The sequence below is a fragment of the Leuresthes tenuis genome, unplaced genomic scaffold (genome assembly GCF_036924035.1).
Source record: "Leuresthes tenuis unplaced genomic scaffold, fLeuTen1.0.hap1 SCAF_11, whole genome shotgun sequence".
NCBI classification, from domain to species: Eukaryota; Metazoa; Chordata; class Actinopteri; order Atheriniformes; family Atherinopsidae; genus Leuresthes; species Leuresthes tenuis.
This window is the reverse complement of record NW_027325365.1, coordinates 12,904,275-12,916,888: the sequence shown is the minus strand read 5'-3', so window position 1 is coordinate 12,916,888 and position 12,614 is coordinate 12,904,275. Positions and strand designations below refer to the sequence as shown.

The 12,614-nt window shown below is 41.5% G+C and overlaps 2 protein-coding genes across 3 annotated transcripts; both read right to left on the bottom strand.

Annotated features, from left to right (window-relative positions):
• Positions 1 to 1,284: 1,284 nt before the first annotated feature.
• On the bottom strand, positions 1,285 to 7,994 carry chic1 (cysteine-rich hydrophobic domain 1). 2 transcript variants are annotated; one of them, XM_072395511.1, is made up of 6 exons: positions 7,839 to 7,994; positions 6,390 to 6,444; positions 5,259 to 5,414; positions 4,812 to 4,868; positions 4,291 to 4,350; positions 1,285 to 2,717 (listed from the first exon to the last, which is right to left on the bottom strand). In XM_072395511.1, exons 1-6 carry the CDS (start codon positions 7,982 to 7,984, stop codon positions 2,667 to 2,669), a joined length of 525 nt encoding a protein of 174 aa, XP_072251612.1. In that variant the 5' UTR covers positions 7,985 to 7,994; the 3' UTR covers positions 1,285 to 2,666. The 2 variants fall into 2 exon arrangements, with proteins under 2 accessions (XP_072251612.1, XP_072251613.1); XM_072395512.1 differs by lacking the exon at positions 4,291 to 4,350.
• A 1,287-nt stretch (positions 7,995 to 9,281) lies between these two features.
• Positions 9,282 to 12,106, bottom strand: cdx4 (caudal type homeobox 4). The gene is made up of 3 exons (XM_072396412.1): positions 11,671 to 12,106; positions 10,336 to 10,481; positions 9,282 to 9,581 (listed from the first exon to the last, which is right to left on the bottom strand). The coding sequence occupies exons 1-3, from the start codon at positions 12,104 to 12,106 to the stop codon at positions 9,348 to 9,350; spliced, it is 816 nt and encodes a 271-aa protein (XP_072252513.1). The 3' UTR covers positions 9,282 to 9,347.
• Positions 12,107 to 12,614: the final 508 nt, after the last annotated feature.

The window sequence follows — 12,614 nt, the reverse complement described above, 5'->3', positions numbered from 1 at the left end:
AGCCTGTTCAGTCTGACCCCTGGTGGACAGAAAGACTAAAGAGATAACCAAAGGTGTCCGATTTCATACCACAAAAAGTCTAAGAATAAGGATGTACGCACAGTGTCGTATCTGTGAGTATCTGCAAAACTCACCGGTGAGTCAGATGCACAGCGAGCGATGGATCGGCTGCGTTCAGGACCCCTCATGAATGAGTTGTACTTGAATTCAAAGTATCCAAAATAAACACTCATCACGCAGACGGACTCAAATCACAGTGTTACATAATGTGTGTGCGAATGCTGGCATAGTTGTGCACGTCTAATCAGCTGCTGGACAATTCAAAACATCTCTGTAATAATGCATTATATTTGACATTAACCACAAATATCTAAGCACTGCTTTAGATGTGAAGCAAAAACATGTCACTAACACCTTAAATCACAAATATTTAACTCTTAAGAAGCTGAAACTGTATAGAAGCGCAGAACTTGACTAAACGCGGTTTAATCACAGCTGTACATAGACATCAGTTATAACTGTCTAAGGACGCTTTATGTGCTGCACATAAATGCTAATCTACATAAAACTATGTTACCAGTTCTATTTCCCTCTATTTACACTTCAAAGAGTCACAAGTTGATTTTATAGGTCAAACTAAAACTAATCCCCCAAAAGGTTTTCAGGATAATCAGCATTTTCTAACTTGGGAGTTTAAAAGCTAACAAAGTTAAAACCAAAAGCTGCCAGGCTGAATACTTCATAGACAGTCTGTGATGCGCTGCATCGCAATTAATAATTCCTCAGTAAATTACTTAAAACTAAGTGGCGACAGCTTGAGTTTAAACTGCTGCGGCCGTAAAATGTTGGTGACAAACACCTCAGCAGACAGGCAAAGACTGAATGAAGAGAAGGAAAAAGAAAAACACAAAGGACCATAAAACCCAACCACCCTGAAGTGAAGTGAAGCCCACCACTTCAGTGGGTGGGGGTGGGTTGTGGTGACATACAGTAGAAACACGGTGTAGCATTTTCTACTCTCTGACCACCGATCTGTAACATTAGGAAGTAGTGGCAGGTTATGGTAACAGCATTCCTCAGTTTTACAAATGTGTCGAGTAATTGCAGGTCGTCTTGTTAAAGTTAACGATTCAGCACCTTGTTAAACATGACAAACAGCCACGGCCTGCTGGACGTCGGGCAGCCGGCTGTGGTCACAGAGCATTTTGGGTTCTCTTTTTTTCCAGTGACATTCGATAAAAGATTGGATTCAGGTGGACGAATTAAGCAGAAGCAAAGAACATGTAAAATCAACCATTTATTTTCTCTCTCCAGAGGAGTTAGATCATCGTGATAAACATTTACAAGAACTTTATCAGGAACAATAAGTGGGAGGAGAAGGATTTAAAGTCTCCTTTACACAGGAGAACTGATTTCAACCTGCACGTCTCTGTGGTTCTTTACTGTTCCGGAGGCACTCTGATACAACGCGATGCAGCAAATCTCGACTCGGGTTTAAGAAAATAACACTTATCAACTGAGATGACGACTAAAACAAAGGAGCCATCTGCTCAATATGTCTCGTACTGCGGATGGACGTGCTTCCAAACACATCAGGACCCAACACAGCACGGGGGCAAGTATAAAACTACAAAATGAATGCAAAGTTTGGATTATTAAAAAAAAAAGAAGAAAGAAATAATCAAAATCTTCCTTCTGTCTAGTGTTTAAAGGATAATGAGTGTCCTCTTCGTTGGCAAAAACTACGCAGTAACATGCACTGCTGTTGTCATGGGGACCGATAGTCAGGATGAGCTTCGTTCTGAAATCCCGACTCAAGTGCAATAATCAGTCTAAACTCTGGCATCAGATACACTGTCACTATATGGCTTACAAGGTAAACAGGTCCATATAAACTAGAAGGGTACGTAGACATCTTTCATTAATCAAAACTATGGTACAGCAATATATTGGCAAAAAAAAAACTAAGTAACTTTATGTAAACAATGGTATACCACTGTACAGCTTATCCTAACATGGTATTTACAGGTTCTTGTAACTAACTAGCATCCATGTACAAAGGGTTAATGTAACGACAGAACACAGGGTGACGTACACGGTGCATTAGGCAAGTCCAGCCATCCCATCTACCTGCAAAGATTCAAAGCGAGGAAAACCCAACAAACAGCATCTGACATCTGAATCTAAAGACTCGTTGGATCACCTACAGACTCCTCCCCAGACTCGTGTAGATGAATCTGGTTTTTCTTTTTTTTTTTTCTTAAATATAAGTCCAACATAAGGCAAGGATAGTTACAGAAGGTGGAGGCATCACATTCTTTGCAAGGGATTACTGATAAGAAACAGGTGGGGGAACAGGTTGGTGGCTCTTTGGGGTAAAATGCACTTTTAGAGTTTCACTTGCTTTTCAAACACGTAACAAAAACACATCAAAGTGCAACAAAGGGAGGACATTTCTGGTTCTGTTTGGGGGGGGGGGGGTGAATGTGCAAAATCTGCTCTAAAGCAAAGTGACACTGTTGCAAACTTTTAATGTACAAAGTACTGGGAGATGAACGGGGTCGTCGTAGCAGACACCGGCGCAGACCCTTATTCCAACATACTGTATATACAAGGCACTAAGGATAAGATTCAAGGGCCCCACATCCAGTCTGATAACAGCCTCCTCAGTCCGGTCGGAGTATAGGATATTTAGGTAAGAATTCTATAAGAATCACCTGTAGAGAGAGAAAACAAAAACATGTTTTCAGGACAACTGCAGAAAGTTTAAACCTACTGTGTAAATTACATCCAAACAAATGACACCAGTCATTACGGGAGGATTTTAACTGAGAGGAGACTGAATTTCGTGTTTTTCTGCAGACATGTTTCACATTTTGAAGGGCTGGCTGACCTGTTGTGAACTAAACTCTCTATGCTGAGCCAACATTCAGCTGGAGCTGTAATGTGCACTAATTCTATCTTTGTTTTTGCAAGAATTAGGATCTTCGTCAACGAGTTTTATAGAAAAATAGTAGTAGTAAATGAGAAATTCTCTGCAAAAGTGGTACCGATAAAACAGTGACATATGTGCAGCACTGTGCTTAAGTTTTGATCCGTCCCTTCTTCTTCTTCTTTACATTTGGTTTCCAAGGAGGCAGACCTTCTTGTAATCGTTCAAAGTGCAACAGTTCTCGAGGCTTTCTGAGGAAATTTTCTTCGTATATTTTTCACTCATTTTCAGTCCAGATTCTTGTATCTGACCATTTTCAGAAGATTTAAAAGCCACTTTACACTGACCTATGAATCATTGAAGCATAAAAAGGCACCTGGGGCAACCAGTGTCGGGTCGACAACACAACCAAGTCTAAATTGTATCTTTAGGCAGTTTGTTATTGCAGCCTGTCGCAAAAACAGTTTGACAGACATAAAACTGTATTCTAGCACCAACAAGGTGATTCCAAAAGGAAGAAAAAAAAGAGGTGAGAGGCCTTAAAACATGAGCAGTATCTGAAAGTGATGTCCTTAAGAAAGAGCAAAGACCTGAGAGATGCATCTGGACCTTCAATTGATCCATCTGCTGCTCACTGAAGCCTCATTAAAATGGTCTCAATGAAGGGTGGCTGTCAAGAAGCCATTAAGGAAGGGAAACAGGGAGAAAAGGCTGAGCTATGCCAAATTAAACAAGAAGTGGACGGAAAATCAGTGGCAACAGGTCTTATGGAGGGATGAATCCTCCCCAGAGCCCGGACCTCAACATTACTGAAGCAGTGTGGGATCATCTGACAGAGAACGGAACAAAAGGCAGAAAACATCCAAAGAAGAGCTTTGGGATGTCCTTCAAGAAGCCTGGAGAATTATTCCTGAAGACTACTTAAAGAAATGAGAAGGAAGCTTGTGTAAGAGGGTTCAGGCTGTGTTGGAGAATAAAGATGAGCAGAACAAATCTGGACTTTGTTGGAACTGGGAAAACTTTTCTTTGTGTTTGCACAGAAACAGCTGCACCTTTTTCCAGTTTTCCTGGCAATATATAAGAAATTTAAAAGGTGTTTCAAGACTTGGACAATACTGTAAATCTGCATATAGCATATTATATATACATATATATGTATATATATTATAATTGGCTGCTGTAGTGATGTTTTCTAAGCACCAAAATGTAGGTTCCTTGATGTGGGAATGTGTACAGTTTCTTTATCATTTGTGATAAAGTATTATTGTTGCTTTTTAAAACTTTTCCCTTGGTTTTCAGAGAAATGATTAAAAACAAAAGTGTCATTTATCTCTGTTTTGTTGTGGCGGTCCACTCACATATTCCATCATGTTACTGCTTTCACATTTTCTTTTACTGAGTTTCCAGTGCAACCCCAGCTGTGGAGAGAAGAAAAGGGCCCAAACACAAAGAATGAACATTTCTTTTACTCTCGGACACACACACACACACACAAAGAAAGGAGAATCTGTCTGAACTCTCCACTTCAGCATCAGGGGAGTTTGGAAGCAGGGCTGTCTGGTCTCACTAAGGTCAAACTGTGGCCAGACACCCTGAAGAGCTTCCTTTCTATCTTTGTACGGCTACTAGCAGTAATTTGTTGCTGCGAGACAAAACAAAATTAACACGGCCCTTTACTGCTGACCTCACGGTCCTCTTGGACCTCGCGCACTAGATCTATCTCAAACAGCTTTGAGGGGCTTATGTGGCAGGTTAGCGTTTACAGAGCAGATTAATGATCATTATCCATCATGATGATGCTCGACTCCCACTGCACACTGACACAGACAATTAAGTACTTTCACACAGGAGCTAATGTGCTGTTTGGCATCTTTCTTACCTTGTGGTATAACCGGTTATTTTCCCACTCTAACAGCTTCTGAATGGACCGTCTTGTCTTTTGGGAGAAAAAGCAAAATGCGTCGGCATTAATACAAGCGGTGAAACCTCATTACTCAATTAAACAGTCTAACAGGTAACAGTAAACGGCCACCGTTTTAGGATTTATGGACTGAACTCCCAATTTACCAGCCAGTAATTTCCACTTTGTTGTCAGTAATACTAAGTGGTAACACAACCTTTAAATGACACACCCTTGAGCTGGGAAAGAGAGGAGCAGTGCAATGCATCATTTCTACACAGAGTCACAAACTTAAACACGAGTTGTTATTACCCTCCGCACTTAGACAAATGCAGCTGAATTGCTATAACAGCCCCTGAGTAATCAGCGCTGATGTAAGGGAGAGTTAAACTGTCCAAGTCGTGTCGCGGGAGGTCTCAGACTTACTCTCTTGTTGAGGCAGATAACAGGCCAGAGACTGCAGCCTACTGTACAGCAACAACACAGGCAGCCGCAGAGAAGCCACTTCACATTCACAGGCAAGTTCTTCTTCAAACAAGCATTAACCCTGCTGATGCTGGTTTTGAATTCCTCTGGTGCTACCTTAGAAAGAAAAACAAAGAGAGAGACAGCGTGTATAGCTAAACAGTTTCAAGAGATGCTGTGCAGATGATGGGGGGGGGGGGGACTGTACCAAAAGCCAAACAGCTAAGAGGGAGTGAGACAGTGCAAGTGTTTCTGTTGTAAGGAAACACGCACAGAAAGATCAAAGAGCTTTAAAAAACCAAAAGGTAGATATTTGCAGATGTCGTCCAGAGATGGGATCTCTAAATTCTATGCCCCTGACTTGCTAACTGAGCTCTAGACTGTTCAAGGCAAGGAGGGACTCAAAGGAGAGATAAGCTCAATGCCTGTGGCAGCGGTGGCCAAACAACTTGAATGGATGCTCATTCCTCTCTGAGTCTGTACGCCATAAAACAGGGGTCGTAATCTTTTATGACAGGATGCAAAGGTCTCTTTGCAAACAGCCAAAGACCTCAGAATAAAGCCCAGCAGGGCCTGATCTGCACCCTTCAATCATCATAATTGTGACCTCATCCATCACATGTCACTCTGGGTCACAATACTGAAGGTACTTTTTATTGCCCCACACTTCCCTCTGCCTGCTCTTACCCCTGCAGCCTTTTTGTGTTTCTGCGTCCGACCCAGGAAGCTTTCCTTTCTTGTCTACGGCAGAGTCCTCATTTCATTATTTTATCACCTGGAGCTGGACCCTCTAGAACACTGGGGTCCACGCCAACTGCGCCCCATAGACGGCTTACTCATTTACAGAGCTGGACAGCGGCACATTCAAGCTCTTTTCTATGCAGTATGGTGCGTAACTTATAACGCAGCTCCATCAGATCAAAACCACTCTGGGAAGTTTGAATGGGGCGCTTTGGGGAAGTCAGGGCTGTTAAAGGCCCGGCAGAACAAAAGAATCACTGCGGCTTTAATTGCCTAATTCTTCCCACTTGGATTTGAACAGACAGCAGCTCGCAAGACTGAAGCGCAAGAAAAGCTAAGAAGCAACTGTACCTTTCCCGTGAGAACAGAAGGAAATTCTGTGTCAAATCTGTTGCTGAGTCCAAACCTGAGGGGGAAAAAAAAGACATTTTCTTTTTTTAATGAGGTGATAAAATTGTCTTTAAAACTAAAGAGTAAAAAAAAAATCTCCTGTAACTATGACAACGATGAGAACAAAATAAGCCTGATGCTCGATAGTTTAGCAGACATTTTTTGTTCCGTCTTACTGACATCATGAGAAGATAAACATTGAATCAGACAAGACTCCTGAAATATTTCCCTGTAATTCACTGTCTTTTCCTCATTAGATGTGGACGGGCCACCACAGACTCGACAGGAGCTCTCTGTGATTACATGACAGCACATTATCTTTACATTGACGTCATAATTTACCCAAAGCAAGAGGTAATTAGAGTCTTTCAAACGTATTCCAAGAGGACGGTTGAATTGATAAAATGTATACACGATTTCATAGATGACGATACTATAAATAACTTTTGAATGTAAAAACCATTGCAGTTTTCGATGAAAACAGAGTAAGGCTGAAAAGAGTCCAAGTAACAACATAACAAGAACAAATCAGCTAGATTGTCTCCACTTTCTAATGTTTCACTGAAAGCTACAGATAATGATCCATTTTAAACCAAACTGCCACATTAAAAAGCCAACTATAATCCATCCTCTTTACCTCAGGACTACAAGTGTTTAAAATGTTCAAGTTTAACAAAAGAACCGGCAGCAGTGTGTTTATCTATTGTCTTTTGCTAATTTCTATATTTAAAAAGTTCGTCTAATACCAGCAACACCCATGTTGACGATGATAAGTATGACTGTGATCAGGTCTAGCCTCGTCCTGCCAAGTTGAGGAAAGTTGCCAGCGGGGGCTGAGAATGAGGCTCAAGATGAAGATGAAGGGAAGTTAGGGCTGTTACAGGCCAAACATAACGAAACAATCACTGCAGCTGACAGCAGTGACATGCTGGGGGTCTGACCATGTTTGGGCTCTACTGATCACCCTGATAAAGTGCAACAACCTCCTGGCGTCCCCCATGTAAACAATGATGAACGCACAGTATAAGATGGAGTCATGAAATATTAGACTGATATAAAGGCGGTGACGCTGCGGAAATAACCGACTAATGTCGGTTAAAAATATTAAAATGGTGTGGATGGACTTGTCTGCTCGGTGATGGGACCAATAGCTAACGGTCCATCGCTGGTAAACACGACTAACGGGAAAATCGGCTGCTGATTTACGAGTATACGGTTGCCATGGATACACAAACATACTATTTAAAGTCGTCCCGATCGTGGTCAGACCAACTATCCCCTCGACTAAACAGATGGCTAATTGTTTTCGTTGTGATTTGCATTAGCTAGCAGGCTAGCATCAGCTAAGCAGGCTAAGGATAACAAAGCCACAGCCGGACAAACAGAAGCGACGAGCACGGCTCTGCTTACACTGTGATGTGCCCGGCCCCGCGCATAACCACGGGCTCCGGACAGTATCTGGGCAGGTGCTCCTCGCTCACTACGTGCTCATCCTCTTCGTCTTCTAACTCATAAATGGTATCAAAGTCCGCCATGTTGGGTAGTAAGACGCTCATGACGTCTCCTACGGGGCTGCGCGCTGACTCGCGAGGGAGCGCGCGCGAACCCAGAGTTGAAGGGGCGATTGTCGGCCATCTGCGTTCATATGGAGACAAGCTGAAAATGTTGACCGTCAAACATCAGACATGACAGATATTGAAATAAATGTGCCCACGGCTCCAGTTCAGACATGTTTATAGGTCAAAGTCACGTGGACTCAAGCCACGTAGCGGCGACTTAGTCTTTTTAACACGCTCTAAAGGATCCAGATTTAACATGAATTCGTGTGTAGAGAATCTAGAAATATTTAGCTTACAACTTATCTTTTAATTTGTAGACACATAATTTTTAAATAAAGTGCAGTTCATGAACAGATAATCACATGTGTTGCATGTGGCATTAAAACAGAAAATCATGGTTTCTGCAAGATGTTGAGCACGTGCAGACTTGTAAAATCCTTTAAAAGTCCTTAAACTAAAAACTTCATGTATGAAACGATGAGTTCGTTTCACACATATCTCCAACTTGGGGAAGCAGTAGTCTAACGTTCCGAACCCAAACCTTTTTTTTTCCGTTGAGGTATACGCATATGAGCTGATTTTTTAAGGGGTATTTGAACGCATTTTAACTCGAAAAACCCACAATCTTGAATATAAATAAGTTACCTTGACATGCTCAAATATGAAAGTCTTGGACTTCCAGACTTGCAACCATTATCATGGCTTGTCTGAGATGGGTCTCAGCCTTGCTGACAAATAGGACGCTTAGACTACATATTTCGCCTAAAGCCTGTTAGTTTATCCAATTTTAGACGCTCAAAGTGCAATTTCAAAGAAACACCAACATTCAGAATAAAAGAAAAATGACAAATATGCTACAAAAAAAGCACTTTATTTACATTTGTAAAGTTGCCATTAGACGACCTTTCTACCCGTGTCATTAACAGCTGCTCTTTGTGCACAAAACTGTGCGGAAAACACGCAGAAATGATTTGTCAGTTCAGTGAGATTGTGCCGCACACTGTCCACTTCAAAATTTCAATGAAATGACCCTTATTTGTCTAATTCGTCCACAAACACATACACTTTTTTTTATCACATACAAAACAGGATATTTATATCTTATAAACTCACAAACAATTTAAAGCTTTTAAGTCTGAAACACGATTTTTTTTCCTTTTGCAATCTCCACATTATTAGAACTATTCTATAAAAAGCAATATTTGAAGAGCCTCCAGCATTTCGTTGCTATAAATCTTTTAATTCTTTTTTTTTTTCTTCCCCGCAGCTTTGTTAGTTCAGATCCTCTGCTGCCATTCAAGTGTCCCGTAAGCGTGTCGGAGTGCTCAGTTATGAGAGATGGTGCACAGGGTGAACTGTTCTACTGAGTCACAGTCACTTGCTGTATATTCCTGATAGATGGCAAGGTGTTCATTCCCTGAGGAGGGTACAGAGAGCCGTGCATGTCTGTGGGACTGAGGGACCCCGGCACCGGCAGAGGGCTCACCGAGCCCGGGTCACTGTGCACAGACCCGCTGCTGCCGTCAGACTGACCCATCTTCTTCTTGATCAACTTCCTCTCCTTAGCCCTGCGGTTTTGAAACCATATCTTCACCTGGAAAGGCACAAAAAAGGCAATTAGATGGCTAGTTTGGCAGCTTCCATTAATAAACATAATCTACGATATAAACATCCAGGTTTATTCCCCATAAATTGAGTGTTTAGCTTTTGATAAAATGGAATAAATTAATAGCTTTATCAGCAATAAGAAGTAAATAACAAGACTGTTCATTCTGTCAGTAAATAAAGTACCATAAAATGAAATATAATAAACAGATGGATGTGAGATTAGAACAGTAGAAAAAAATAAATGTAGCTTTGTTTAAATGTGCCAAGTTTCATACTGTGCGGATTTACCTAAATACAGTGTCCTTATTTTTTTTAGATATCAGTAAGTAAATTGTTCAATGATATTCGCCCATGCTTCAAAATCCACTGAAGCAAACATCGTGAATAACGCATAAGAATAATTACAGGCAATATTTGTTCCGAATGATGTCCAGAAGTAAAGCACATTCCTCGCTAAGATACATTAAAATGAATGTTTGTTATTTGTTTGTTTGCATGAGGCAGGATGACCCTGACAGATGAAATTAGAAAAATAATTTTCCCTTTGGGATTAATAAAGTATTCCTGAATCTGAATATAAGGACGGATGCCTGTAAATTAGCATGCAGCTATTAATATTCAGCCAATAGACTTCATCCACTGATCTACTTTGCGTATTAATTCGTTGCCTATTTTTGTTGCGAATGGAAATTAATAAAGAGGATAAATACATAGATAAATAAATGGGGATTTCGTCGTACCTGTCTTTCTGACAGACCGAGGTTGACAGCCAGTTCAGATTTCCTCCTGATGGTGATGTATCTGTTGAAATGAAACTCCTTCTCCAGCTCCAGTCTCTGATGGTCCGTGTACACTACCCTGTATTTCTCCTTCGTTCTCGTTTTACCTGTGAAGGGAAGAAAAACGCATTGCCTAAGATACAAAACTTTATTTTTTCTGGGCTCATGTAACAGCCAGGTGGTTGAACTGGAAGACTTCCTGGGAGCAGGCTGCATGCCAGGACCGGCCTATCTGAGCGCTACATCTTTATTGGCAGCGTCTGAAATCCACATCTCTCTGACTTCTCCACAGATACGCAAATCGCGCTTTTTGATCTCGCTTTGATGGCGGTTGCAGTAAGTGAATTTCAAACAGACACGAGTCAGATCGCTGTCTGACCAGTTATGAAGAAACTCACAAGACTTCTGAGCAAATATGCGTGTCACTGTAGTTTTACTGTTGTTTAGTCTTAATGCGTCAAATTACTATTCCAATCGATAGGTTCAAATCAGTAGATGTGTTCCAGTCAAGGCAAAAAAAGAAATAAAAAAAACCACAAAAGACTAAACAATGTGTATATTACATTTTACAGAAACACCACTGTTAAAACCCGCAGTTTGTAGTACTCCACTTTTTGAGTTATTGGCTGTGAAAAACGTCACTCTTTCCGGCAATTTAACTTTCGGAAAGGAAGAGAAGCTGGCGCATATCAAAGTGAGGAGGTGTTGAAAGCAAAAGCCGCAGCCTGGATATGACGGATGACACTAAAAACCAAACAACGTAACAGGGAAGTCGACCTCAAGTCTCCAGGAATGATGACATTAACATCACAACTGCGCATGGCGCCGATTCCTCACACCCCCCTTTTATTTTTTGATTTCCACCACAGGAGAAAACACTGTATGATAAGCTGCAGGCTCCAGCTTCACCAGAATTTATCATGAGATTCTTTCACATTTGACAGTGATTCTTCATACACTAATGCTTTAAAAAAAAGTGTATTCTTCCTATAAAGACCAAAATAAATCTTAATTTCGACAACACTTTAAGTCGATGTTTGTCTTAACGTGCAACTCACAAAATAACTTTCATAGTACCAGACATTCCTTTAGCTTTTCCCGTTTCTGACGATTTCTTGTGAATTTTATTCCAACAGAAAATTCTACGCTTTTTTGTTTGTTTGTTTAACAAATTCAGAAACACTTGGTGTAAACGTGCGCGTAAAATTCCCACTCGGTACCACACGGGCCAAAAAACAAGGCCTCTCCCTCAGTTCCTCGAATAATATGATTTAGAGTTGGAGATGATGATCTCACCTGTGGAAGAGGACTGAGCAGTTTTACTCATCCACTGGTATGAATTGCGTCTTTCTCTCTCAGGGGAAAGTTGTGCAACAGTAACGTTGTCCGGTGGAGGCTGTAGGACCGCAGATCCAGGTGGATGCATATGACTGTACTCAGATGAACAATAAGGAACTTGTCCAGGAGATGAGTTGTTCATGGGGGTAGGAATAGTATTAGGGGGTCCTAAACTATATGCACCCCAGTCTTCTCTTGGTGCGCCATATGAAGGCCCCCAACTGCCTGTAGACTGTGTGTGCGTTTCCATGTTTGGCACATGATGGTATCCACTAAAGTCGGGGTACTGTGGTGTGGAAACAAAGTTCTGTGGAGGCAGATTGATGCTTGATCTTCTCACTGGCCCTTGGTGATACATGCCGCTTTCTTTATCCAGTAGGTATCCCACATACATGTTTTGTAGAAAAGTTTTGAAATGTTACAACAGCAAAGGGTTGATGTAGCCTCTCTCAAGGCGACATTTCGACCCTGCAACTGTTAAAACCGATCCCTGAGCTGTTGATAGTCCAAATGGGTTCCCAAAGTAAAAGGCGACGTAGTTCCGATTTGGTTCCAGTCTCACATGATGTGCCTCTGCTGACAAGAGGCTAAATGTATACTGAGGCCTGTCTGATGTCAGCCAGCTCCTCAACTCTTGTGGATTTGCATTCAAATGAGAGTGACCGGTGCTGCCGGCCCAGCTGTCCCTTGCGCCTGTCCTGTAGCGCGTCATCGCCTGACAGTGGGCCTATCCTGGGCAGGAGTTCACCCTTCCATGAATAAATTATCACCACGACCTATCAGTTGCACAAATCGGGCAATAAACCAATATACACGTCCACAGATGCAAGACATGAGGCCTGCACGTTTTTACGCACAGATACATTTGATCATAAAATGCTTTTATTTTTTCATTTTTTACA

Excerpts from the sequence above, each read along its gene's own strand:
- cdx4 (XM_072396412.1), bottom strand. The coding sequence starts at position 12,106 with ATGTATGTGGGATACCTACTGGATAAAGAAAGCGGCATGTATCACCAA. Across the intron at positions 10,482-11,670 it reads TGCTCAGTCCTCTTCCACAG|GTAAAACGAGAACGAAGGAG; the intron begins GTGAGATCATCA and ends TTCCCTTCACAG. Across the intron at positions 9,582-10,335 it reads TCGGTCTGTCAGAAAGACAG|GTGAAGATATGGTTTCAAAA; the intron begins GTACGACGAAAT and ends GTGCCTTTCCAG.
- chic1 (XM_072395511.1), bottom strand. The coding sequence starts at position 7,984 with ATGAGCGTCTTACTACCCAACATGGCGGACTTTGATACCATTTATGAG. Across the intron at positions 6,445-7,838 it reads GGGGCCGGGCACATCACAGT|GTTTGGACTCAGCAACAGAT; the intron begins GTAAGCAGAGCC and ends TTTCCCCCTCAG. Across the intron at positions 2,718-4,290 it reads GCAGTAACATGATGGAATAT|GTGATTCTTATAGAATTCTT; the intron begins GTGAGTGGACCG and ends CTCTCTCTACAG.